We start from the raw sequence: 27,295 nt of genomic DNA, 5'->3' as shown, positions 1-27,295 counted from the left end.
TAAGGAATAGTCATTACAGGAAACAATCTGCCAGAAAAGTGGTAGATTGTGGTTCAAAAGATCCCTTCTACTGAGGAACATGAAATGGCACATGGTGCCAACGGTATTCCATGAAAAATCACCCCTTTTGGAAACTGAGGTCCAAAGCAGCATTACATTGCAGTAATTATGAAATCCACTAATTGCAATGGAGTTCATCCAGATTTACCCACATGTAATTGAGATAGGTATCTGGCCCCATAGTTTGATAGATATTTTTAATATTGAATACAAAACATATGGCACATAAATAATTATTTCAGCACTAGTGGTAAGGGAACTTATCCATACATAAATCTACATTCCTGTCTATTTACAGAATGGCAGAGAGATGACCATGAACAACGTTACTCACTACACAAGTTTGGAGCGTTGCTGTTTCTCTAGCTGGCATGAAAACTGATGCTGTGACTCCTGAGATAGCTTCAGCTGTTGTTAGTCCACCAGAATACTCTGTAGCAGACTCATAAAGTGGTTTGGTAGATAAATAGGCAAATGAAGGAACTGATGCAGCCATTGTAGCATTTGAGTGGGTTGGCATCATTAACAACGAACTCTTTGAGGGTGTGTGGACCTCAGTTACAGACAGTGTTCCAAGTTTTGGAGTTTGACTAGTGGTGCCTGATGATGCGGCACTAGAAGAGGCAGTTTTTTGCTCAGAGGATGAATATATGGTGGACAAAACTGATACACCTAGTTTAGGAGGCACAGCAGTTATATTTGTGAAATATGGAGAATGAAATGTCTGTGTTGTTTTTAACGTGGGGGTGATCAAATCTGTGACGCCTGGCGTATGAAGAGACTGTGGTTTTGTAACCGGTACTGGCCCTGCAGGCTCTGCTGTTTCAGAGGTGATGGCTTTTTCTGTTTCTGAAGCAACAGAAAAATATATGGGTTTCCCTGAAAACAATGAGGTGGTGAGGGCTTCTCTTATTGCTGCTGTTGTCCCTGAAGTAGCTGATGCTGTAGTGATGTTTTGCGCTGTTACACTACTTCCTGATGAAGGTGCTAAAACAGTGGCTGTAGTCGAAGAACGTGTGGTAGCTGGTAACACTGTTCCTGCTTGGAATGTGGAACCGTAGGAAGTAGTTGAAAGTGGCACTTGCTTAGACAACACCACAGTCTTCTCTGTAGCACTTTTGCCCATTGATGTGGATGCTGCTGAGATCACTGGTGTTAAAAGGGCACCTGCTAATGACTCCTCCTCCGTTGTGATGGGAGTTTCTGATAGAATAAGTGATGGAGATGTTAACTTCGATAAAGGAAATATGGCTATAGAGACTGTAGGTGTCTGACTAGAAACTATTGGTTCAGTAACTGCTGTCTGCTTTGTGGATTCGAAACTGGAATCTGACTTTTGGGTAGGAAATGATGGAAATTCTTTTTTCATTGTAGCTAATGGTGATGAAGTTGTAATTACTTTTGATGAAAAAGAGAGGGGTCTTGTGCTGACAGTCAAATCCATTTTTTTTCTGGTTGAAGTTGGAAGTTTTGTCTGCAAAGCTGAGGCAGTTCCCTGTATGTAAGTCTGTAAGACAGTATCAGTTAAGGATGACTCTTTTTCAGTAGTCAAAAGAACTTTAGCTGGAACTACTGAGGTAGGAGATAACGTTGAAATAGCCACTGCAGGTCGGGAGGTAGTTAGGAATGGGTGCAAGGTGGTGAATTCTCCTATAGATTCTGTTGTACTAAAGAGAGCTTCTGGATGAATAGCGGTGGTCAATATTTCTGTTGGAGGCTGGTAAATTGTGGTACTTTTTTTGCTTTCCAAATAAGGTTTGGGAGTTGAAGGAACATGTTCTATTGTCAATTTGGTAGTGAAACGTGGTATAGCAGACTCCTCTCTGATCTGTGGAGAAACCATCGCTGCTGATGAAGTTTGAACAGAGGAAGTTGTAGCAAAGGAGGAGTAATCTTTGATTAATGATATTTGAGTTGTAGATGCTGTTTGTTTTACTGTTTCTGTGACGGTTTTAACTGTAGGCTTTGAGACTGTGGAAACTGTTTCAGTCTGTACTGGGTGCTTTGTAGTGGCTGGTTCCTTAGGTATTTTTTGTGTTAAAGTGTATAGGGAAACCGATGTCTCTGCCAGATACTGAGCGGTAGGGAATATGTGAGGTGACTTTGTTAATGGAGATGTAACAGAAGTGCGCAAAGTTGACCTTTCTTTGACTGCTGTCACTTTTTTACTAGTTATTAGTCTGCTGCTGAATTCAGAGTATGGGGATAATGTGGCATCAGTAATATTCAAAGTGACTTTTGCTGGCAGTTCCGCAGGTGATGGTGATGTTAATGAACTTGGTTGCTCTTCTATAGTGGATATGGTTGAGGCAGTCAAATGGGGAGTCTTTCCTTCTGTTGAAAAAGTAGATTTTACTACTGATGTTCTTGGGTATAAAGTAATGGTCATTGTAACAGTAGCTTCAGATGATGTGCGCATAGAACTAGTGGCTGTCGTTGATATCTCTTTTCTAAATGTGGATAGTGGAAGCAGAGTAGTGAAAGGTGGTAGGGAGCTTGCTGGTGATGAAGCAAATGTAGTTGGCTTTCTGGTATGTACCCTAGTAATTTTTTCTGTTTGTGCTTCATCAGGACGGACAATGATCCTTGTTGTTTCAGTCTCACTAAGAGTATATGGAGATTCAGTGATGAATGTTGTTTGCATTGTTTCCAATTGTTTAGTTACCAATGGAATTGTAGGGACCAAATCCATGATTTCTTTTGCTAAAGCAGATGTTTTTGTTGCTGATGTCATTCTAATAGTGTAGGGTTCAATGCTCATCTTTGTTGTATTAAGAAATAGAGGTGATTTGTATTCAGTAGATGTTCTTTGTGAGAATGTAGTTGGCTTTGCTGATAATTCATAGGGGCCTGTTATTTTAGATGTTACTTTTGTGGACAAAGGAATAGCTCTGGCAGTATGAGATGAAACAGGATATTTAGTGTATAAAGTAGTCAGGGTTTCTGTCATATTTAGAACTATGAATGGTGGATATTCAGTAGTTGATGCTGTTTGAAAAGTTTCTTTTGATTCTGCTAAAGCTGGAGAAGCAGCACTTATATCGGACAGTGAAGGCCTTTTTGTAGGAAGAGTGCTGGGTTTTGCAGTTGTAGCTGAACTAGAATACAGTGAATATGGAGAAAAATATGAACTTGATGGCTGCTCCACACTTGTCTTTGCTTGTATTATTTCTTTTTCACCAGTTGTAAATAGGAAGCCAGTTATTCCTGAGGATGATGATGACGACAACAAGGGCGACATCTCTTTAGTTTGCAGAGTTGCTGTCTTTGTACCATGAGTTGTGGCAAGGAATACCCCTGCACTACCTGTCAAGTTTTGAACCATATATGTAGGAGTTTCAGTAACTGACAGTGTTACATGTAATAATGGAACAGGGTGTGTAGATAGTGGGGAAAATGTGGTCTTTATTTCTTCTTTGGTTAAAGCAACTGTTCCTTTTGTTGTTTCTGAAGTCATTGGTGGCTTCAGTGTAAATAATGTAGTAATCAGAGGAGAAAATGAAGTTTCAGTGACATTAGCTATTGTGGAAGAAGTTTGTTCAGTACTTGGTTTTGTTCCTTCTGAAGTTCTTGTTTGATTTGCTGTTGGTGCATAAGAAGAGGTTTCCAAAGATGGTGACATAGTGTATTTGGTGAAATATGTAGTTGTTTGTTCTGTGGCTGATACAAAGTAAGGGGCTATAGTTTTTTCTGGTTTTAGTTTTGTTTCCACTGTGGGACGTATCCTAGTGCCTATTTCTGATGTTTCCGATATTGCAGTAGTTGTGACTGGTGATTCTGTTACTCTTATTATTGACGATGTCCCAGTTAAAATAAAAGAAGAAGTTGGTTTGCCTTCTGTTTCAGTGATTTTAGTCATTGCATGTGTTGTAGTTACAGTCTCAGGCTCTGTAGCACTCAAAACCTTAGGAGTGGTACTACTCGTTGCTTGTATACCTGTAGAGATTTCTGTAGTGGCAGGAGTTGTCGATGGAAAAACATCAAGTACTGAAGGGAAACTTATATTAGATTTTGGTGATTCAGACATTGCAATGGTGCTTTTGCCAGATGATGTAGCTCCAGTTGAATACGCCGAAACATTTGGTGATATAGTTGTGGTTAAAACTGTTGTATTTGGAATAAGAACAGTTGAAAATTTAGTTTTTTCTATGGTTGCACTGAATTGCCACTTTAATGCACGTGTTGTTTTTGTGTCTTTTGTTTCAGGTATAGGGGATGAAGTTACTACTTTACTCAGAACTGCTGCAACCGAGACATTGAAAGAACTGGAAGTTACATGTGAAAGAGTTGGTGTTCTCATAGTGGATGGTGAAGGTCGAACATCAACTGAAGGCTCAGTGCCTAAAACCAGACAAAAATAGATGTTCGTTTGTGAATCATTATACTAGAATCATTAAGCTATTAGAGGTGGAAGGGATCCATATGAAGTCATCTAGTCCTATCTTATTTTTTTTCCCTTTCTTCAGGTTTTTAATATTTTTAGAGCTTCTAAAAAAAAAGATGTTAGGGAAGGCATTGTCTATATATTTAATGTTACTGAAACTTTTATGGAAAAGGAACCTCTTAATTTTCTTTATAATTTGTCTTATATTTTAGGAAAAAGAAATTTGTTTTAACTGAAAAGCACGTTAAATGATAACTCAAAATTTATGAACTTGGGCATCTAAAGTTAGATATGTAAAAACTGCATTGGGTCACTTAAGTAAGAGGCCTAATTGTCACTGATATATTGCCAGGGCTCAAAATCTCTGAAAAATCAGGCCATTTATGTGGGTCCCTAAATATGGACTTAGATGTCTAACTTTGGACACCCATGTTTGAAAATTCTGGCTATACTACTTTAGGTATCTAGTAATATCATAAGTTAAATATCAAATTAAACATAATAAAGTGAAAATTTTTGAACATACAATCTTCAAAATACACGCATCTTTGAGTGACTTCATCCAACACCATATGGAGAGGACACATGGGGACACATCCTTCCACTCTAAAAGAGAAACACAACATTAACTATTCAAGCAGTCGGTTATAGACAAAGTATTTAATTTTAAGAAAGCATTCTACATTTCTAAATAATTTAAGGCACAGGACCCTGATAATGGACCTTTCTGGTTCTCATCAGCTCAGGACATTTCTTCAAGATGCAGCTGACCATGTTTCCATTCCTCCAGATCTGAGCTAACATGTGAACTATGTAACTATCTTTGGAATGAATGTCAGCTTCCAATAATAAAGACTTTCATTTAGAAATGCCAGAGAGCCATTGCCCTCTGGAATAAAATTTTGTTCAGTAGTTTTGTTAGGGACAGATGTGGTTGCTGCAATGCCATCGTGAGAGGAGCAGGGCCAGAACTATTTGACATTAGCTGACTACCACATCTTTTCAATGATACTCTTAATTTAGGATACCCACTATCTTGAAAAATTACTGCCATTCAAGGGCATCACTTTAATGTAGCTACCACAATGGCTACAATTCCACCACTTCCTCCTTCACTGAATTTTGATTAATGAATATGGTGCCATGGCACTGAACTATATCCAGTGCCGTATGTACTTATCATGCTATATAAATATTACTAGAATTATATACTTTTATTCTAGAAAAATGCTGATACTTACTTTGGTACATCCTGACAGTTTTGTCCCAAAGGGTCTCTGCATGTTTTGAAACAAGGGCTTGTACAGGCATCATAACGCCACTCACATGTAGAATGGGCTGGAAACTTAAATTTGGCATCTGGAAGAATACATGATTTATTATACAGAGACATATATACATACCAATATGCATATATATAATACACACACACGTACACACTCTATAGTGAGCACACTTAAAAGGTTCATTTTGGTTTTAGAAATATTACTATTTCTATTGACTGTATTTAAAATGGGGGATATCTTTGAAATTTTTACTATCTCTGAAACTAGAATGAACATTAAGTGTATCCACTGTATATTACACATGCAGAGTAATGCATATGCAAACTATTTTACACTATGCAGTAGAAAATGTGACATTGTATTCTAGGTGACATATCTATTTTCTAGTGCATACTAAAACAATTTGAAGACTGACATTGCAGCAAGAAATAATAGACAATTCAGCAATATTTTAAAACAATCTTCATAAAAGAATAAACTATATAACTTTTCTGATAACTCTGGCTGAACTGTTGTGAATTTTCAGTGGGGAAACAACATGAAACCAATGTGAGTAATGTTGATTCAGTAGGATCATTACTATGAAAGACTTAGAAGAACATGCTACTTTATTTAATGTGCTACTTTAATGATATTTTTAAAAGAGGTTGCATCAGCAAGAGTGGTTTATTTGGTGTGCAAAATTAGGCAACACAAGGAGACTTTCCAGAAGGTTTGTACAGTGCAACAGCTTTTACTTTAGAGGAAAAATGAAACACCATTTCAAACAAGCAAATAATCAGAAATCATTACATTTAAAAAATACATTCTTAATGGTTGATCTTTTCAGAAACAGTAAAAGGCCAACATTTTAAAAGAGGACCATAACTGAATCAGAGAATAGTTTTCAGACTCAAATTATATGTGCCCCTTAATGTCAGAAGCAACTGAGCTATATGCAGGAGTGTAGTATAGATTTCTCCTATTTATCATGACCAAGCACCACTCCAAGACTTGGAAAACTACAATCATAGTTCACACGTCACTTTAAAAAAGGGTGTCCTGTTAAATGAAATCGATACTATGGTGAATTTAAAAATCACCTGCATCGCCTTAGTAACATCTTTGTGGAATAGTGTTTATTAAAAGGTATTAAAATCACAAAATTTAAATACAAATAGCAAAAGCAGTTAGGGAAAGTGTGAAATTCTTGTGCCTGGGCCAGAGAAGAAAATTGGGAAATTTTCATTAATAAGTAGTGTCTTCACAGATTTATTAAATAATGATGCAATTTCATAGAAGAAGTGTTAAGAAGAAAACAAATAAAAAGTGACCTACATCTCAGGGGGAGTATAAACCAGCAACCTCACATCAGCTGTGTGTGTGTGCACACATGCACACAAGGATAATTGAAGGCCAGTGCTTAATTTGTGCCAGGGCTTGCCAGGGCTGAGCCCCAGCATCTCTTTCATTACAAACTTAGCACTGCTTAAAGGTCTCCTTTGCGCTAGCCTGATCCTGCGCTATCTGTTTGCACGCAAGTCCCCCTGTGCCATGTTAGATGAGCCTCAGGGCTCCTCAAAGTTCTGCTAGACTTCAACAACTATAGGGAACCAAAAATGTATCCAGGGGTCAGCATATCATTCTGGTGTCCTAGCCCAAGCCCCTTTTCTCTTGTCGCACTGGCAGTGAGAGCAAGGAAAGAGTGCATTATATGAGCTTTCCTTAGCAAGTTAGGGTACGTCCAGACTACCTGCCGTACCGGCGGGTAGCGATCGATTTATCGGGGATCGATATATCGCGTCTCATTAAGACGCGATATATCGATCCCCAAACGCGCTCCCTGTCGACTCCGGAACTCCACCGGAGCGAGCGGTGGTAGTGGAGTCAACGGGGGAGCCGCAGCCGTCGATACCACGCCATGAGGACCCAAGGTAAATCGATCTAAGATACTTCGACTTCAGCTACGCTATTCACGTAGCTGAAGTTGCGTATCTTAGATCGCTTCACCACCCCAGTGTAGACCAGCCCTTAAAGTGGATACCAGGCCAGATTATGCCACCTAGGCAACCTGATGCAGAGCAGCTGCACCACACAGAACATTTGTGTTAGAGATTGGGGAGCAGTGTTTATTACTTGAAAATATGTTTTGCTACCATGATTATATTTTTAGGGTGATATTCAACACTTCTGTCCTGAAAAAGCTCCCACTGATCTTAGCTTCAGTGAGGAGTGAAGTATCAGGCTCTTTAATTCACTGCTATTTTACATTTGTTTAGAGACGTGACTCTTTTCCAAAAGACGTCAGAAATGTTTTCCCTCTTCAGCCTAGGTACATCTGAACTTATGGGTAGTTGTTATACTATTACTAGTAATACAAGTCCCCTCTTGCTTGATAAAAATAATAATTCTCATAGAGCAGAAGAGAATGTGTAAATCAAGTTTTAATAACTTCCCCATTTTCTATATTAAAAGAGTGTACCTGTTGCCATCTAGTGTTATCCTCTAACAATGCCAGTCTGTATAATATCCCTGAATTATTATTTCTATGAGAAACACTGGTTTTATTGTAGTAGCAAGTGAATTTACTAAATTACATTTGCTATAAATTATTAAGCATGTGTATCCTGTTCCAGTGGGAGACTCTGCAGTTGCTTAAATCTGATAGCGATGGGAGGAGGGAATACTTTACATACAATTTTCACTAAATGCGTAGGTTTTTATATTCTGTGTAACAGAGTTGATATGCAGGCAGGAACCATGAGGTGGAAGGATACATGGCATAGAGACACAACAGATATGGATAATCTGAGGAGATCATAGAGGATTATTTGTGCATATATAGAAGATCTCTGAAGTTTTATTTCTTGCTTTATTGGAACTGTCATACACTTGGAATAATATGCCCTTCAATCCATTTCCCGCCAAGTAAAGTAAACGAGAAGAGGGAAGAATCAAAATAATTGATATTTGAATTTTTCACCATCTCTGTCTTTACTATTAATAGGCTTACATTTCCATTGTTAGAATGCGTACAATACAATAGATAGTCCTAATCCTGCAAAGAGGCTCCATGTGAACTCCATAATCTGCCAGTGTGATTCTTTATACAAGACCTGGGCCACTGTAACCTTCTTTCATCCAAGCACAAGAGTTATATGTTCTACATTCAAAATTAGATAAAAACCAAACAGATTGGGTCTGATGAGCACCTACATATCCCAGTAACTTCAAACAGAGTTGCAAGCATTCAACACTTCTAAAAAATCAACCAGAGTTCTTTAGAAAGCATATATTTCTAACCAAGTAATGTATGGGTTTCATAGCTGTGTAGTAAACCCAATGCCCCAGGTTCATAACCGTGATTGCTATATAACTAGGCTTGGCAGAATTCAATTTTTATTATTTTATAATTTTGACAGATAATATAGATGTATTGTAAGCAATATTTTTAAATGTTTATGTATTTAAATGTTCACAGTTGCAGGAAATTATGGAAGGGGTGTGTGTCAGACAATAATTATTTAATGACAGCAGATGTTGAGATCCAAACAGTTAAAGCTTTATAACCATTAAAACACAAATTGTCAATATCAACATGTCAAAATATACAAAGTAAATATCCTTATAAGTTCTCAAGCAGCATTTTTCTTACTTTGCCTATGTGTTAATTTCAATTATCATCAATGGAAATATTTTCTCATTGGTTTGTGTGTACAGTGAAATCCATATTTACTGACATTTACCAATAAAAATCTAATTCTTCCAAGCCTATATATAATCCAGACATGCTCACATAAAAAAAAAAAAAACACATCCTGACTGAATTCCCAGGATGTTTTCATAATAGAAAGCCCTGAATTATATCCCACCAATCTCAGCAAAAAACATATCAACATACTAAGCAACTCAACCAAAAAAAAAGATGTTATTTCCTGTTTTAAGATGTTCATGAGCAAAGTAGACAGACACAGTGTGTGCTTGAAATATTCTATTAAAACAGTAACCATAACTGGAGAAAATACCTTAAATATTCTCTTATTTCCTATTTCCCAGAATAAATATTTATTTTTCCTGTGTTTCTGCACTTTATAATTCCAGAATGGGACAGACATTGGAGCTTTTCCGAAATGATTAGATACTCTAGATTAGTAGTTCCCTGGGGGTCCGCCAAGCAGGGCCAGCATTAGACTTGCTGGGGCCCAGGGCAGAAAGCCAAAGCCCCACTGCATGGGGCTGAAACCCGAGGCCCCGAGGCCTGCCACCTGGGGCTGAAGCTGAAGCCTGAGCAACTTAGCTTCACTGGGCCCCTGTGACATGGGGCCCCGGGCAATTGCCCTGCTTGCTGTCCCCTAACACTGTCCTTGGCTTTTATATGCAGAAACACAGTTGTTGTGGCACAAGTGGGCCATGGAGTTTTTATAGCATGTTGGGGGAGGCTCAGAAAGAAAAAGGTTGGGAACCCCTGCTCTAGATGACTATGTGCATTTATTTACCCACATTTTGCAGTACTTTATTCTCAAATCACTCACAAGAACACCTTATAACACTAAAGAGACAAGTCGGGGGAATGGTAACACACATGCTTTTCTCCCTAGGAGCTTTAAGTTGCATGCTTTCTCTATGTGTAAAATCTGGAGAATTGAGTACTTGAGGGCATGTGCCAAGTGCCTCATATGCACGACATTTTCAGACAGCGTCTAGTAATACAGGGGTGCATGTCTATGACTTCTGTTCTCCATTTCTCAGAAAACATGGGTAGGTAGTGGGTGAAGTTATGAATGTTGCTGAGTAAACAATTAGCAAAGAAAAATTGTGTGGCCACTGGAGATCTTCCATTACAGTCAGGGAATTTCAGACAAATGAGAATGTTAATCTGAGTGAAGCTGGATTTTTGTAAGTGTGTAAATTACAAAAGGAATGCACCTAATCACTCATGTCAGCTACTAAAATGCCTCCAGAGGGATGGATTAGAAGAAGGATATACCTTCCAGTGATCAGAAAGCAATATTATAGTTATCCCTTGGGAGAAAACTAGATTAACCCAAAAAGCTGTATGAGAGTAGAGTACCGAAGGAGATTATGTGCCAAAATATCTGTGTGTATTTTCCCATAATTTTTCAATGCAGTTTGCCCGAGTCACAGTTAGGGACAGATTGTGAATAGCACTTGTGCAGAAGTGTTGAGGAGAAGCATGTATCTATCTACATACTTGTACTGGGTCCTAACAGTGTAATATGTGAGCCTTCCCCCTTTATTGTGCACACCAGACAAAGGCCAGTCATAACTGCAGTCCTGTGCACACATTAATAGGGGACAAGTCTTTTCCCACCTATAACACAATCCATATAATGGGCCAGTCACACCAGGGAAAAGCAGGGTACATCATCCTAATGGATGGTGAAGCCTGTGCATCCCTTGTCCCCTGCACACCGTGAAGCTCAGAGAAGGATTAGGACTCCTTGAGGCTCTAGCCTTCCTGGGCTCCAGCTGGGGTGGTGTGAATTCACCACTTCCCTTATTCATTGTAATATCGTCAGATGTGACTCCTACCTGTCTAGGGCATTAACCTGCATATCCAGATCAAATGACTTCTAAATATAACATTGCTGCAGCCAATTTGTGTCATAAGCTACAAATCATATTTTGGGAGCCCTTGTGCCTTAAGATTCATTAGCACTAGGGCTGTCAATTAATCACAGTTAACTCATGCGATTAACTCAAAAAAATTAATCACAATTTAAAAAATTAATTATGATTAATCACAGTTTTAATCACACTGTTAAACAATAGAATACCAATTGAAATTTATTAAATATTTTGGATGGTTTTATATTTTGAAATATAATTATTTCAATTAAATCACAGAATACAAAGTGTACAGTACTCACTTTATATGATTATTTTTATTACAAATATTTGCACTGTAAAAATGATAAAAGAAATAGTATTTTTCAATTCACCTCAGACAAGTACTGTATTTCAATCTCTTTATCATGAAAGCGCAACTTACAAAGGTAGATTTTTTTTTTTTTTACATTACTTCACTCAAAAACAAAACCATATAAAACTTTAGAGCCTGCAAGTCCACTCAGTCCTACTTCTCATTCAGCCAATCGCTAAGACAAACAAGTTTGTTTACATTTATGGGAGATAATGCTGCCCGCTTCTTATTTACAATGACCCCTGAAAGTAAGAACAGACATTCGCATGGCACTTTTGTAGCTTGCATTGCAAGGAATTTACTTGCCAGATATGCTAAACATTCGTATGCCCCTTCATGGTTTTGCCACCATTCCAGAAGACATGCTTCCATGCTGATGACGCTCATTAAAAAAATAATGCATTAATTACATTTGTGACTGAACTCCTTGGGGAAGAACTGTATGTCTCCTCCTCTGTGTTTTACCCGCATTCTGACATATATTTCATATTATAGCAGTCTCGGATGATGACCCAGCACATGTTGTTCATTTTAAGAACACTTTCACTGCAGATTTGACAAAACGCAAAGAAGGTACCAATGTGATATTTCTAAAGATAGCTACAGCACTCGACCCAAGATTGAAGAATTTGAAGTGCCTTCCAAAATCTGAGAAGGACGAGGTGTGAAGCATGCTTTCAGAAGTCTTAAAAGCGCAACACTGCAATGCGGAAACTACAGAACCTGAACCACCAAAAAAGAAAATCAACCTTCTGCTGGTGACATCTGACTCAGATGATGAAAATGAACATGCGTCGGTCTGCATTGCTTTGGATTTTTAATCAAAAAGAACCCATCATCAGCATGGACACATATCCTCTGGAATGGTGGTTGAAGCATGAAGGGACATATGAATCTTTAGCACATCTGGCACAAATATCTTACAACGCCGGCTAGAACAGTGCCATGCGAATGCCTGTTCTCACTTTCAGGTGACATTGTAAACAAGAAGCGGGCAGCATTATCTCCTGCAAATGTAAACAAACTTTTTGTCTGAGCAATTGGCTGAACAAGAAGTAGGCCTGAGTGGACTTGTAGGCTCTAAAGTTTTACATTGTTATATTTTTGAATGCAGTTATTTTTTGTACATAACTCTACATTTGTAAGTCCAACTTTCATGATAAAGAGATTGCACCTCAGTACTTGTATTAATTGAATTGAAAAATACTATTTTTTCATTTTTACAGTGCAAATATTTATAATAAAAATAAATATGAAGTGAGCACTGTACACTTTGTATTCTGTATTGTAATTGAAATCAATATATTTTAAAATGTGGAAAACATCCAAAATATTTATATAAATGGTATTCTATTATTGTTTAGCAGTGCAATTAATTGTGATTAATTTTTTAAATCGCTTGACAGCCCTAATTAGCACCATTTCCAAATGAGTTGCAATAAATTCTCTATCAGGTTTTATCCCTGAGCAGCTAATGTTGCAACTTGAGATGCTACATGTTTTCTTGCCAGGCACATCATGCTCATTTTCTCTGGGTTTTTGATCACTGCATTGCATTATACAGTTTTTGACATTTAGGCACTATCTTACTCCTGTGTCTACAAACTGATGGCCAGAACCTAGAGCAGACTTAAGCAACTGGTGGAGTCAGCACAGAGCACCTTCAGTTACCACTGACTGCAACAGGAGATCAGTGCATTCTATGAGTGCTCAGCAGCACCTCATAAGACTAAAGCACACGGACAATGAGCCCACCTACTATATCCACACCCTGTATGTTACCACAGCAGTAATTCATGGTGTGCTTAAGCCAGCATGGAACTGTGTTAAGTGTGTCTCAGTTGTAAGTCACATAGGACCAATTAAATTTCTACGTTTGTTTATTATTATTATTATTTGGAGTGTCTAGAGGCCCCAAATCAGATTAGGGATCCATTATGACAGGCACCATACAAACACAGTAAAAGACAGTCCCTGCCCCAAAGAGTTTCCAGTCTAAATAGACCAAACTTGGGAGGGGAAACAGAGGCACAGAGAGATAAAGTGACTTGCCTGAGATCACAGAGCAGAATTCAGGTCTCCTGACTCCTAATCCAGTGCCCTCTTCACTAGACCACTATGCCTCTCTTCACTTTGCCACTGCTCTATACAGTTTATGAACAGTAATATTGATAAGGATTAAGGAACACCAGGAAAAAAAAATCAATAAAGTCACTTATACACCCATTTCTGCAGCCTGGTAAAGATACTTTTCTCACTCTCCTATATCAATTATAGAAATTAAATTCCACAGTGGACTTAGACTTTTATTGTCACTATAGCTACTGTTCCCCCATAATAGAAAATGTAACTTCTTTATATGTGCCTCTGATACTGTGGATTTCATCTGTGTCACAGTACCAGCACTTTATGTTGCCATATGACACTAATCAGCAATTTCCATGTCATGCTTCCCATGTTTACAGTGCTTACAGTCTTCCTCTAACATCTAGCCGTTTATTGTATTTTGGGTGATACTGCAGTTCACTCACAACAAAGTAGTGATGTTCAGTTTACTGACAATGAGTTAAGCTTTTTACATCAGAGTTTTTATACGTTTCTCTATCAATGATTTGTCATGGCATTTGAAGGAAACCACATACCTTCTGATGAAGTCTATCATAATTTGCTTTCTATCCAGTGAAATGAGATATCCTTAACAGAATAAGGAGTTATTCTCTGGATGACAATCATTCCAGTTTACATGCCAACCAAACCCATGTTTCTACAACCTGAGGAAGAGCTGAGCACCTTAGTATGTCAGTCACAGCTGATGAATGTGTTAGTACAGAAATTTCTAATGTGAATCAGGGCATATACTTTGCAGTATTTATATATATTTTATCAAACACCATATTTACCTCTGTCACAGCTGTTTGGATATTGGAGAAATACTGTGTTCTCTATACACGAGGCCCTAGGTTTTAACATATTAATTCCCTTCTTCCTGACTTTTGAAATTAATTCTTTGATAAGTATCCTACTATTTTTTGATATTCTGACCTAGAGAATAAATAATGACACTGAGATCCCAGTTCTCCTGAGACCTAATCCTATCACTGATTCATCTGATATTCTCTTGTCATTTAGACCCACATTTTTTCGTGTTCACTAATTTTGAGTATCCAGCTTAAGTCAAGTAGAGACTGATGTTCAGAGGTGCTGTTGAACCAACATTCTCATTGGCTTCAACCAGAATTTGGGATGCTCAGTACTTCTTAAAATCAGGCCCTAGGTGTTCAGTACTGGGCACCCAAAAACTGAAACACTCAAAATATGTGTCCTCTCTTCAAAATTTGACCCTAGTCTCTGGGCCTCTATTTCCCATTTGAAACAGGGATAATAATATTAATTTATCTACCTCATAGGGGGCATTGAAATAATTAGGGAGGGGAGGCAGCACACAGGACTGATTGAAAGTCAGACCAAACTTGGATCTCAATGTGCAATTTCATGACCAAATTTATTTACATAAATCACAGATACAAAAGTAAGCTGAGCTCTAGGACTTAAGTGCTGCAGTGGGAGTTGAGGGTGCTCAATACATGGAAGGATCAGCTTGCCTCAAGCTTGCCTACTGCAATCCATACACCAGTTATATGCCTGCTCTCTTGGTCTGCTTCTATTACAATTTTTCTGTTGCACACATAAGAAGGTAAAATATAGTCAGAATTGGTCAGCAATTGACTACACTGTGTGACTTTATAAATATGCATCTAACGCACAGTCTCGCTTTACAGGGGAGCCCATATCTGATGCAAATGCACTCACATGAAACTACAGCATTTCCTTGTTTTGCTAAACACTGGCTTGGCCTAAGCAAAATCCAAATCCAAAAAGCCCACAAAGGGCAAAAGTACATAGGAAAGGGTACTGAGGATCAGGCAGCATCTGAAAGAACTGAACAGGCAAGCAGGAAGATTGGAGGAAGAATGGAGGTAGTGGGAAAGCAGCCAGAAAACCTCACAGGAGGCACATGCCGAATTGTTATAATGATAATTATTTTTCCATTAGTCTAGGACTCACTGATTCACATTCCTGCCCCTATTTTCACATGTGTAGATAATGCCTTCACTTTGTTTTCAGGTTTTCAAACTCTTTCCTTATTTCTTTTGCTTTAGATTTTCCACTGTGCAAGGATACATTTTGCTACTGTTGGTTTTCATTTTCTTCTCAGAATCCAGGCAGTGCTAGTCATGACTATCAATTTATAACAGCAGATCAACACTGCTCCACCACTTAGATTGGCTAGCTCCTCAGATACATGCTAAGGAGCATGAAACTCTATCTACCCACTCACATGCAAGCACCAACAACCTCTGCTCATGTACTTTAAACTCCTGCACTGAAGCATGTAGGCAAATAATACTGGCAGAATGAACTGCTTCCCCGATCAAAATATAATCAAAACCAAAACATAGTTATCTAGCTCTCAGGTATAATTGCCTTAGCTACCTCACAGCTGGTGATGTGATTTTTGAGGCATATACTGTTGCTATCACAACCGATTAATCTCTTCTTGCTTATTCATACAAATACAGGATGTCAAATGCCCATTTGTGATATAAATAGCAGAAGGTTCTGATGCCACTGTGAAGACAGCTTGATGCTGACAGATGCTGAGAACCTGCAGTTCTCATTGACTGACTTGGGATTTGCAGGTACACAGTAGTTCTTCAGCATCAGGCCCAGAATAATGATCACTTGGACTTAAACAAAACAGAAGAGCTCAGTGTAAACTCAAGAGTACCTCATTATCACTAAAAAAGGACATTTAAGAGTATGCTCTATACAGAGGGATATCTTCCATTGTTGTGTGACACTGAGTATGTTTCCCAGACCTGAAGAAGAGCTCTGTGTAAGCACGAAAGCTTGCCTCTTTCACCAACAGAAGTTGGCCCAATAAAAGATAATACTTCACCCATCTTGTGTCTCAGAGGGAAACAAAGATAAATGAAATGAAAACTGATAGACTGTATGTACATTTTGATAAAACATAAAAGATGCTTTTATCAAAAAAAGTAATTTTATATCTTAAAAATCAATTTAATTTTTAGTTTTGTAACATCCTTTCTTGGTGTATAAGATACAATCATTAAAATTAACTAAGAAAGATCCAATTCTTGTCTCAAACAGAAATACACACAACTCTCATTGACTACATTCCATGCATATGTCTGAGTAATTATTCAAAATTATTATTTGCAAAAATAACAAATTGTTATCAAAGTGAAGTCTTGTGCACTCGGCAAAAGTACAGCACTCAGCTCTTCTGAATTCTATTCTGGAATTTCCTTGTGAGTTTAGACAAGTCACTTAAATTCTCCGTGCCTCAGTTCCCTCATCAGTAAAACGAAGATATTACTGCTTTCCTCACAGAGGTATTAGACAGTTAAACACTGTGACAAAGTTCCTCCTCTATCTTTAAACCTCTCCAACGCATCATCAGTGATCTACAACCCATCCTGGACAATGATCCCTCACTTTCACAGACCTTGGGAGGCAGGCCAGTCCTCGCCCACAGACAACCCGCCAACCTTAAGCATATTCTCACCAGCAACCACACACCGCACCATAACAACTCTAACTCAGGAACCAACCCATGCAACAAACCTCGATGCCAACTCTGCCCACATATCTACACCAGCAACACTATCACAGGACCTAACCAGATCAGCTACAACATCACCGGCTCATTCACCTGCACATCCACCAATGTTATATATGCCATCATGTGCCAGCAATGCCCCTCTGCTATGTACATTGGCCAAACTGGACAGTCACTACGCAAGAGGATAAATGGACACAAGTCAGATATCAAGAATGGCAATATACAAAAACCTGTAGGAGAACACTTCAACCTCCCTGGCCACACAATAGCAGATGTAAAGGTAGCCATCTTACAGCAAAAAAACTTCAGGACCAGACTCCAAAGAGAAACTGCTGAGCTCCAGTTCATTTGCAAATTTGACACCATCAGATCAGGATTAAACAAAGACTGTGAATGGCTATCCAACTACAGAAGCAGTTTCTCCTCCCTTGGTGTTCACACCTCAACTGCTAGCACCCTCCCTGATTGAACTAACCTCGTTACCTCCATACTGATTTATACCTGCCTCTGGAGATTTCCATTACTTGCATCTGAAGAAGTGAGGTTCTTATCCATGAAAGCTTATGCTCCCAATACTTCTGTTAGTCTTAAAGGTGCCACAGGACCCTCTGTTGCTTTTTACAGATTCAGACTAACACGGCTACCCCTCTGATACTCCTCTATCTTGGTGGGTCCTGCGCTTATTGGCAGATTTTCTTGCCTCAGAGATTCACCATGTGGGTTGGGGAACAGCCCAGAGACCTTCCCCTCTGGGAGAACCCACAGTCCACGTCAATTGGGAGGTTTGGGGGGAACCCGGGCCCGCCCTCTACTCCGGGTTCCAGCCCAGGGCCCTGTGGACTGCAGCTGTCTATAGTGCCTCCTGTAACAGCTGCATGACAGCTACAACTCCCTGGGCTACTTCCCCATGGCCTCCTCCAAACACCTTCCTTATTCTCACCAGGACCTTCCTCCTGGTGTCTGATAACGCTTGTGCTCCTCAGTCCTCCAGCAGCACACCCTCTCACTCTCAGCTCCTTGCGCCTCTTGCTCCCAGCTCCTCACACTCTCACCACAAACTGAAGTGAGCTCCTTTTTAAAACCCAGGTGCCCTGATTAGCCTGCCTGCCTTAACTGGTTCTAGCAGGTTCCTGATTACTCTAGTGCAGCCCCTGCTCTGGTCACTCAGGGAACAGAAAACTACTCATCCAGTGACCAGTATATTTGCCCTCTACCAGACTCCTGTACCCCATTGGTCTGGGTCTGTCACATATCCCTCCCCCCTGCTCAACACCAAGGGGTTGGGCAGCTTGGGACGCCAGACAGTGCACACGTGACAAACCATCGGCTGCCATGACGGCTCCCTGCTCTGTGTTGCACATGGAACTGGAAAGGTTGGAGGGATAAGAACCATCTGGTCACCCTTGTGTTCTTCTCCTTGTTCCGCTGCATCCATTGAAGAGGGGCATGGTCGGTCACGAGGACAAATCTGCGCCCGAGCAGGTAGTAGCGCAATGTTTCCATGGCCCATTTTACAGCGAGGCATTCTCTCTCCACCACTGCATATTTTTGTTCCCTTGGAAGGAGTTTCCGACTGAGGTATAGAATTGGGTGTTCCTCCTCCCCGACCATCTGTGATAGAACGGCCCCCAACCCTACTTCCGATGCATCCGTCTGCAGGATAAACTCCTTGGTGAAATCAGGGGCTATCAGTACGGGGTTACTGCAGAGGGCAGTCCGTAGGTCTGTGAATGCTTCCTCTGCTGCGTCAGACCATCTCACCAGATCAGGTCCACGGGCTTTCAGTAGGTCTGTCAGGGGGCTTGCCCTTGTGGCAAAGTGGGGGATAAATCGTCGGTAATACCCCACCACACCTAGGAACGCCCGGACTTGTTTCTTGTGACTTGGTCGGGGCCAATTTTGGATGGCCTCTAACTTGTTCACTTGGGGTTTTACCAGACCTTTTCCCACAATGTAGCCAAGATATTTGGCCTCTGTAAACCCTACAGCGCAACACCTAAATTAGTAAAATGCTTTAAGATACTCAGATGAAAGGCTATTTGTAAGAAATTGCAGTGTCTTATTAAGAACAAAAGTTTGCAGAACACAATAGACATATTTCAGAGTAGCAGCCGTGTTAGTCTGTATCCGCAAAAATAGATATATCTATTAAAAGATTCTGATTTCCTCACATTTATTTGTTATTCAAAAGATTCAAATGTATTATTCTATGGATTGACTGCTATTATTTGACATTTGATCTGTGCATTTAGATGTGATTTGTCAGGTAAATCTCAAAGATTTCTTTCTTTTACTCAATTGGATGAGCATGCATTCACTGCTAGTGCAAATTCTGGCACATGCAAATTTAAATTTTGTTTTCCTGTGAACACGTGTGCACAGAATATTAAAATTCAATGAACAACATGACCACTCAAACATTTTCAGGAACAGGAGCAGCAGACAAATACGAGCATGGTTGAAGCAACTTCATTTAAAAATTCATGTGGTCATTTGTGGAATACTGCAATACATTTTTGATCACATCTGTTTAATTTATATCTAATGCATTTCAATACTACAGTATTTATTGCTATGAAACTAGAAAGAGTGACACTTCAGCAGACTTCAGACAAATATGTATGTGTCTATTGCTGTGGAAATTGGGTCATTACAAATTCTTCCTTCTGAACGTGCGTCATAGAACATGAAGAGGACTCATGAAGAGTTTTCTGGCCAATGGATTTAGAGGGCCTATTATTCTCCTCCCAGTATTTACCCTCTGGTTCCTCAGGAATAGCAGTTCCCAGTTGGAAAGTTTCTGATCTAATATGCAAAGCATTTACAATAGTCAGCAGGAAACTCAATCTGCCTTTGCCTCTGCACTCTGGAGCTGGTGTAACTTTTCCATTAACTTAAACAAATGCTGCTGTATTTTTAGACCATGTAATTACCCTACATCAGCAGACTGAGCCCTGTGAAAGTACGCTGGAGAAAGATTCGAGCCCTGTGTTTCTCTGCTTATAAAACTCTGAAACCCAAACCTTCGGATGTGGTGATTAATGAAATGCCTCTTGATCATTCGATCTGATCTCACTTGCTGAGGTAAATTGTTTCAGTTTTCCATGAGCATAGATAGGATTTTTTGGCATAATGACTGGAGGGCAAAGACTTCACACTTGAAAAGACATACCACTCTGCATTAATGCATGACCACTGAGAATTGTAGCACTTTTTAACTTTCTCCATTCCCCCCTCAAAGATAAAAGACCAAGGAAACATTTTTGTTATGTCCAAAAAGAGGCCTTTGCTTGAGATGTTTTACGAACGTTCTGGTAATAGCATTAGCTCCATATACTCTGCCATTCAAAACTTCAGCAGCTCTGTGATTAAAGGCATTTGTCAGGAGGCAACAGGCATTTGGCAATGACAAAATCTGTCATTTTTCATGAAGTTGGAGTGTGCCAGTCAACAGCTGCATTAGGCTGTCATCATAATGCACCGCAAAACATGGGCAGATTCACAATGCCACCATTAACACTTTAATTCAATGTTTTGATAACAGGGTGCTCCATAAGGCATACAGTTGGTCTCTTCTGTCATATAAGTGAGTGCCTGTTTCAGATTTGTCTGTGCCTAACAGTAGAGATTTATAATGGTAACTGTACAACACAGCCAAATGATGCCTCATTTGTTGCAATATTTCATTTTCCTCCTTTGCTTGCAAAAGCTATTTCAGAGACAGACAATGAAGGACTGATATCACATATTTGCACTTCAGGGATATCTGTGAACATACTCCTACAACAAGTTACTGATCCATTTAAAATTATAGCATAAAAATCCTTACCATATACAAAATAATGTACATTTTGTAAATGACTTTAGAATACCACACAAGCCATCATGTTGAGGAAGCAATAATTGCCACTGAGGTCCACCAAGAATTTTTGGATTAAGCATATTCAATATATGATTTGGATCAAGGCAAGTTGATGCTGAACTAAATGTTACTTCATGAACACACAGTTTTATTTTATTTTGCAGGCCAATATAGCTTCTTATATCTCGGTAAGTTGTTATAAGGTCCCCTGTATGTAATAGCAGCTCCCAAGTATTTTAAAACAGTTAACAACAATAATGATCTTTCTTTGCCTTCCAAATCTACAGGAGAAATAGGTAGATTCGTTTATAGGGGTTTTTGTTTGTTTTTTATCAGTTCTAGTGGGAGTAATTTCCATAGTCTAGATCCAGTTCTTAAGGTCTCATGTCTCCTGTACTCATGGTCGCTACTATTCAAGAATTCCATTCTTCCATTACAATATAGATGTAATTGGAGGTCATGGTCATAGAAGAAGAGGTGATCTCTCAGGTAGCTAGGGCCAGTTCAATGGAAAGCTTTGAATATCAGAGCAGAGACCTTAAACTGGATTCTGTACAGTGGGGAGCTGGTGCAGAGAGCACAGCACCAGATGGATGTCTTCACAGAAACCTGTATTGCTGAGAAGACAGGCAACTGCATTTCATACCTGCAGAAGCTTTTTTCAGGGTGTGTGGCTGAAAGGACTTTGTGACTTTGACTAATCAGTTTGTAAATTAGGTCTGATTAAGGAAGTTAATAGTTACTAATGTAAAGTGAACCATATTTTCAAAATAAAAACCAGGACACTGATAGCTGCAACCACAGGGGGAAGAAGTGGGTGTTGGTCGGTGAGGAGGAGGGCAGCAACTACAGGAAGCAGAATTATATTTCACATAAAAAAGGCAGAATCAAGAGACAAACATCATAACCAGCCAGGGCTGAACCTAACTGAATTCTGTCCCATCCATTAAAAAAAAAATACAACTCATTATTTATTACATCAATTTTTATATTAAGTACAAATATTTAAAAAAATACTTTGCCTACCTTGCATTGTTCTTTTGCCTTTCCCTTCACTCTGTTTTTTCTTTTCTTCCCCTATGTATTTTACCATCTTTTCCTGTGTCTTTCACTCTATTTTCCACTCATTATAATTTTCTATAGTATGTAATCTTTGTTCTCTCATTCTCTTTTTTTTCCTATATTGTGTTCTCTTCCTCCTCCTGAGTTTCCAGGCTCTCTCCCCAACACTCCTTCCCTCTCAGTTCCCCTTCCCAATCTCTCTGTACTATCCCCACCATCATCTTCTCTCATCCACCTTCTTCCTGTCTCTCTCTCTAAAAACTCTCTCATATACATTTTGCACCCTCCAAATCTCAAAGATCTCAAAAATTTGTTCCTGGCATTTCAGTACAGGCATTCAGCATCAAATCCTGGCCCTACACATGTATGCAGCATAGAGATTGCAACAGTTTACAGTATCAACAAGATCTGTAACTGCCTCAGAATCACCTACAGAAACAGACACATGGGCCCCAAATGAGAAATCTGTGTCTCTATCCCTCCCCTTCCCTGTCCCAATTGCCACGTAGGGCAGCTGAAGAACTGAGGGATGACATCACAAAAGGCAGAGCCTCTCTGAGATCCCAGTGGGTGGGGAAGGGGACAGAGGGACAGGTTCTCCTTCAGGGCAGTCATAGCTGATGATAACGAATGGGCTCTGTGATCCATAGCCAGTGTCCATAGCACTGCTTGGCTGACCCTTCTGAAATGGAATGGTCGTCAGGGACTGAAGGATGGGAACAACTGGGCAGAAGATTCACCATCCCCTATGGCAATCACAGGACAGCAGAAAGGGAGAGACCTCCAAACACTGTTCTCTCAGTGACACATTCAACCTTTCTCTCACTCTCCTGAAGCAGTTCCATGGGGTTTACAGGATTTATGTATTGTTATTTGGGGCAGCCATTGTGTCCATCTGCATGAGCTCCCTATACCCCTGAGCAGCTGCACACAATCCAAGGAGCAGATACCCTCCACAATTCCTTGTGCACTAGGCTGAACAGCCTCAGAACTAGTTGGCGTGGCATACAGCTAGCTCATGCAAGAGGTTACTGCCACATAACACAGAACCAGGGTTTAGCCTTCAATGCACAGCTCTGTGAAAAAGCAATTGGGCCTGATTTTTAGGGAGCCTAAGTATCTGTAGTTACCAATGACTTCAATGGGAGTTAAGGCCACTCAGCATCTATCAGAAAATCAGGCCCATTAAGCTAACAGCTCAGAGTTTAAGTGATCAATAAATAACTCCTGCAGAGAAAATCTTGGCAGAGGGGAAAATAAAACTTTTACTCTATCACACATTCCTTTGTAAGGACCCTCTAGCTTTTTCAGAGGAATCCCCTCTGTATTACTAGTGCTGCTTCATTCTTTACTCCTACCTTTCCACAGAAATAAAATCATTATAGGTACATTTGATATGGGCCTGAACCAAAGCTCTGGATCCAAACACCCTCAAATCTTTTGGGTAATGGGGGGTGGGGATGTTGAATTCAGGATCTGAATTTTACAATTGAGGCCCATCTATAATTTACAAAATGGCAGTACAAACCAACAGAGACAAATGCAGGGTGATTACCTTCTTCCTCTTCTGAAGTATCTAGCACACAAGCTGATGAGATACTGTCTGTTCTTTAAAGTGGCATAGTTGTGTACTTGAGTCTTGGCCAGCAGCAGTTCCTTCACAAGTTACTCCTACAAGTGTGAATACTCCCCGTGTGAGTGCTATTGCTGAGACGGGTGCCCATACAGAAACCTGTGGACCACCCCAACAGGTCCCTCTGGAGCTCCTGTTCTGCATGGCCTGTGGAAATGCCTCACCATAAGTTCTGCAAGGAGCCAAAACCAGTGTGGAATAAATTCTTTGGTGTCCATGGGATTTTGGTAGGTGTCTAGGCACAGGACCGTACCAGAATTGGGCTAATAATGTCATTTTCTCTACCATTTCTCATTGCCGGTTGTGGATTGCTCCCATGAGGAATGTGCACTTGAGTTCAGAGAGTCACCCAACTCATAGAAGGACGTTAAACTAGGCTTCCGCATCTAAAGCTAAAATCCATAGGCCAGATCACCCCCTTCCCAGAGAAATTTCCTGTGGAAGGGGAGGGACAGAGTTTCACCTCATAGAATTTATTGGGAAGCACCCCCCCCACACACACAGTGAGAGCTTTGGGAAGCATTAAAGTGTGCAGGTGGAAAAACACCTCCCAGACTCACAAATCTGTAGAGACAGGCACTTACCAGACAAACATCCAACCCTCCACATGGCTCCCCTGACCTTCTGCTCCCTTGGCAACATAGCTTCTATTGACTGGGTCCTCCTCTGCCTGCTTAATGGCAGCCACTGTCATTAAGGGGACCCAGAGACAGTTAATACAGTTCCAAGTCACATTAAGTCCTGACTGAATTTCTGCATAGGCAGGGTCTGTAGGAAACAATTCAGCAGTGTATTGCCAGTCCTCTGCTCTGCCCCACTTATTCCTTGCCCATTTTGAACAGAAGCCTTTTTGTCCCAAGAATAGGAGCAATGCTGTGGAGATCTATCTTCAGAGAGTCCCCTCACTGACATACATGAAAAAGACACTAACCACTACCATGTTAAAGCCCAGACTTTCCTTTAGACCCAATCAAAAATTTTCCAATGAAACTTTTTTCCACTTGAAAATTGGGGTTTCAGCAAATGAAACATTTTCCTCCATTTTTTATTTTTCATGGAAAAATCAACAACTCCCCCTCATCCCCCCAAAAAATTCTGTTTTTGTTTTTTGACAAAATTCATGGTTTTCTGCAGAAAAAAATTCTGAACTCTACTACTCTTCTTTATCAATTCAGGTTGTATTGATTTAGGCTTCATGAACAAGGTTGTACTTTAACCTCAACTATGACATTAGAGCCATGTCAGCCTAAACAACTTTCCACAAAAATCTATTCAGGAATCTTTATGCATAAAAATAAATAAGAAGATTCCTAAACCTAGAAGGAAATGGAAAAGGAAAAAAAAAAGTTTTCTCCAGGGAAACTCAACATGGTGCCTCTTCACTTCATCTTTCTAGATTCATCTTCACTGTAATCATTATCAAAATTTGGTTCACATTCCTTCAGCTGCTTTATTTTCACATTTATTTTTTTAATCAGTATGTCTGTGTGTGTTTTATTATACCCCACTCTGCAAATGGTTCTCTTTATTCCACTTCTCTCCATAGCAAGTGTGACTCTATAAAATAATCTGTATTTTACAAGCTGTTGGACGTAAACAAAATAATCTTCCCCACTGCTATCATTACTATACCACATACTCCCTTAAATTTCAATTTACTGTATGCTTCCCATTGTTTATAATGTCAAACAACCCCTGATTTTCCTCTTACTTACACTGGTTTTATACAAGTGTAACTCCATTAATTTCAACTGAGTTATTCCTAATTTGCAATGGTGAGGAAGAAGAATCAGACCACAAATTCTCAGTTATAATCCAGTAATTCCAGTGAAAAGAGTAATGCTGGATGATGCAAATGAGGGCAGAATTTGGCCCACAAAGCTCCCACACTTTCAAAATGTGGTTAAAGTAGTAAATTATAGTTCATAAAATATTAATTTTAGTACATACCTACAAGTTTAAAAAGAGTCGACAGTCTGAATTTCTCTGAATGCTTGTATTTCAAAAGATCAACTGAAGAAGCTGAAATGTGGATGAAGAATCCTGGCTTTGCAAATGACTCAAAGGAACTGTATCCTGGGAGCCATGTGTTCTTGTGGATGGCAAAGGTTGATCTGTTATGGAACTCTTCACTTTCTTCCCATTTGGAAAGAAGCAGGGTATCATTGGAAGCCAAATGAAGAAAATAATTTGGTCGGTCAGCTGCTTCAAATGAAACCAAGTTGGGATCTGAAAAAACACAACAACATATTCACTGGTCTAAGCAGAGTGGGCCAGATTTATCTTTGGTGTAACATCACTAAAGTCAATACCACAGTAAGGATGAACTTGGCCCAGCTCTTTTAAGGAAAAATATTAAATATGCATACATGTTGCTGGCTTTACTCATATTGAGTACCTGGTAGCCCCAATGATTTCAAAGGGACTATAATGCATGGTATGGTACTTGTCAACATGAGGGTGCAGTAATCTAGCCCACAGTGAGCATATAACTTCAGTTCACTACCTTTGTTAGCCTTATTTTTATCCAAAATTAAAATACAGTCTCACCAGTTTTACAAAGTTATGCTTGCCCATTTGGAAGTTATAGCTCAAAAGCTCAATTATTCATTTAAAATGAAGTAACTAAAATGCATTTTACATTTAGCTTGTAGGGTCATGTTTTTCAGTTTCCAAGCAGTCAGCTCTCCAGCCATCCTCAGGACAAATAATGTTAAAAACAGATTTGGAATGTGCCTATCCTTATACTAGTAACGGCTCTATTGTCGCAACCTTATACATGCTGATCATTACTTTGTCACTAAAACAGTCCCACTGATTTCAAGCAAAACTTCTGTGGGACCACTTGCAGAGTAAGGTACTGCTCAATGAAAGAACCGAGTCCATTATGAGCACCTGTTGCTCACAGTATTACTTCATTTTATTTTTCTGTAATCGGTGGTATTCTGTTTAAAATAACCATAGAACAACTGTAAAATCAACTATCCCCTGAGGACTGGATAATATTTCTTTTAAAAGAGGGCACAGAGAACAAATAATCTCCATTAAACAGATGTTTTATTATGCTCTGTACCATATTTCTGGAGCACCACTTATCTTCCAAGTATGACAACATTTATTTATTTGAAACACAGAATTGCATGGAAGAGAGTATCTTTTCTATTACTGGCTGTAGCGGGTACATTGGCAATGCAATTTGTATCACCTACTCTGTATACAACAGTTACTTTATTACCAAAAACTCCCCGTCTTCTTTTATCACTGGTCTGAAGCTAATAAAATGTACCCATTTTTCTGGGATACAATTTACTATCTAATTTATAAAACTACAAATTACATATCTATATGGCTGCTGTGGATAATCATGAAGGAAATTCCAATATAATTGGGCTGATGATACAAAGAAATTGTTATACAGATTTTGTAGACTCCTCC

The 27,295-nt window shown here is 39.4% G+C and overlaps 1 protein-coding gene across 1 annotated transcript in view; it reads right to left on the bottom strand.

Moving 5' to 3' along the window:
* Positions 1–27,295, bottom strand: part of OTOG (otogelin) — a 142,223-nt gene that overhangs the window by 44,096 nt on the left and 70,832 nt on the right. The window contains exons 29-34 of the mRNA XM_024210431.1: positions 25,811–26,089; positions 5,686–5,803; positions 4,971–5,050; positions 4,240–4,401; positions 2,930–4,164; positions 395–2,887 (exon numbers count right to left, since the gene is read on the bottom strand). Of these exons, the coding sequence (XP_024066199.1) occupies positions 395–2,887; positions 2,930–4,164; positions 4,240–4,401; positions 4,971–5,050; positions 5,686–5,803; positions 25,811–26,089 (4,367 nt within the window). The remainder of the gene's footprint in view (positions 1–394; positions 2,888–2,929; positions 4,165–4,239; positions 4,402–4,970; positions 5,051–5,685; positions 5,804–25,810; positions 26,090–27,295) is intronic.

This window comes from Terrapene carolina, unplaced genomic scaffold, assembly GCF_002925995.2.
Source record: "Terrapene carolina triunguis isolate 2854851 unplaced genomic scaffold, T_m_triunguis-2.0 Scaffold715, whole genome shotgun sequence".
NCBI classification, from domain to species: Eukaryota; Metazoa; Chordata; order Testudines; family Emydidae; genus Terrapene; species Terrapene triunguis.
Note: the sequence above shows the minus strand (reverse complement) of the source record. Positions and strands in the feature narration are given on the sequence as shown.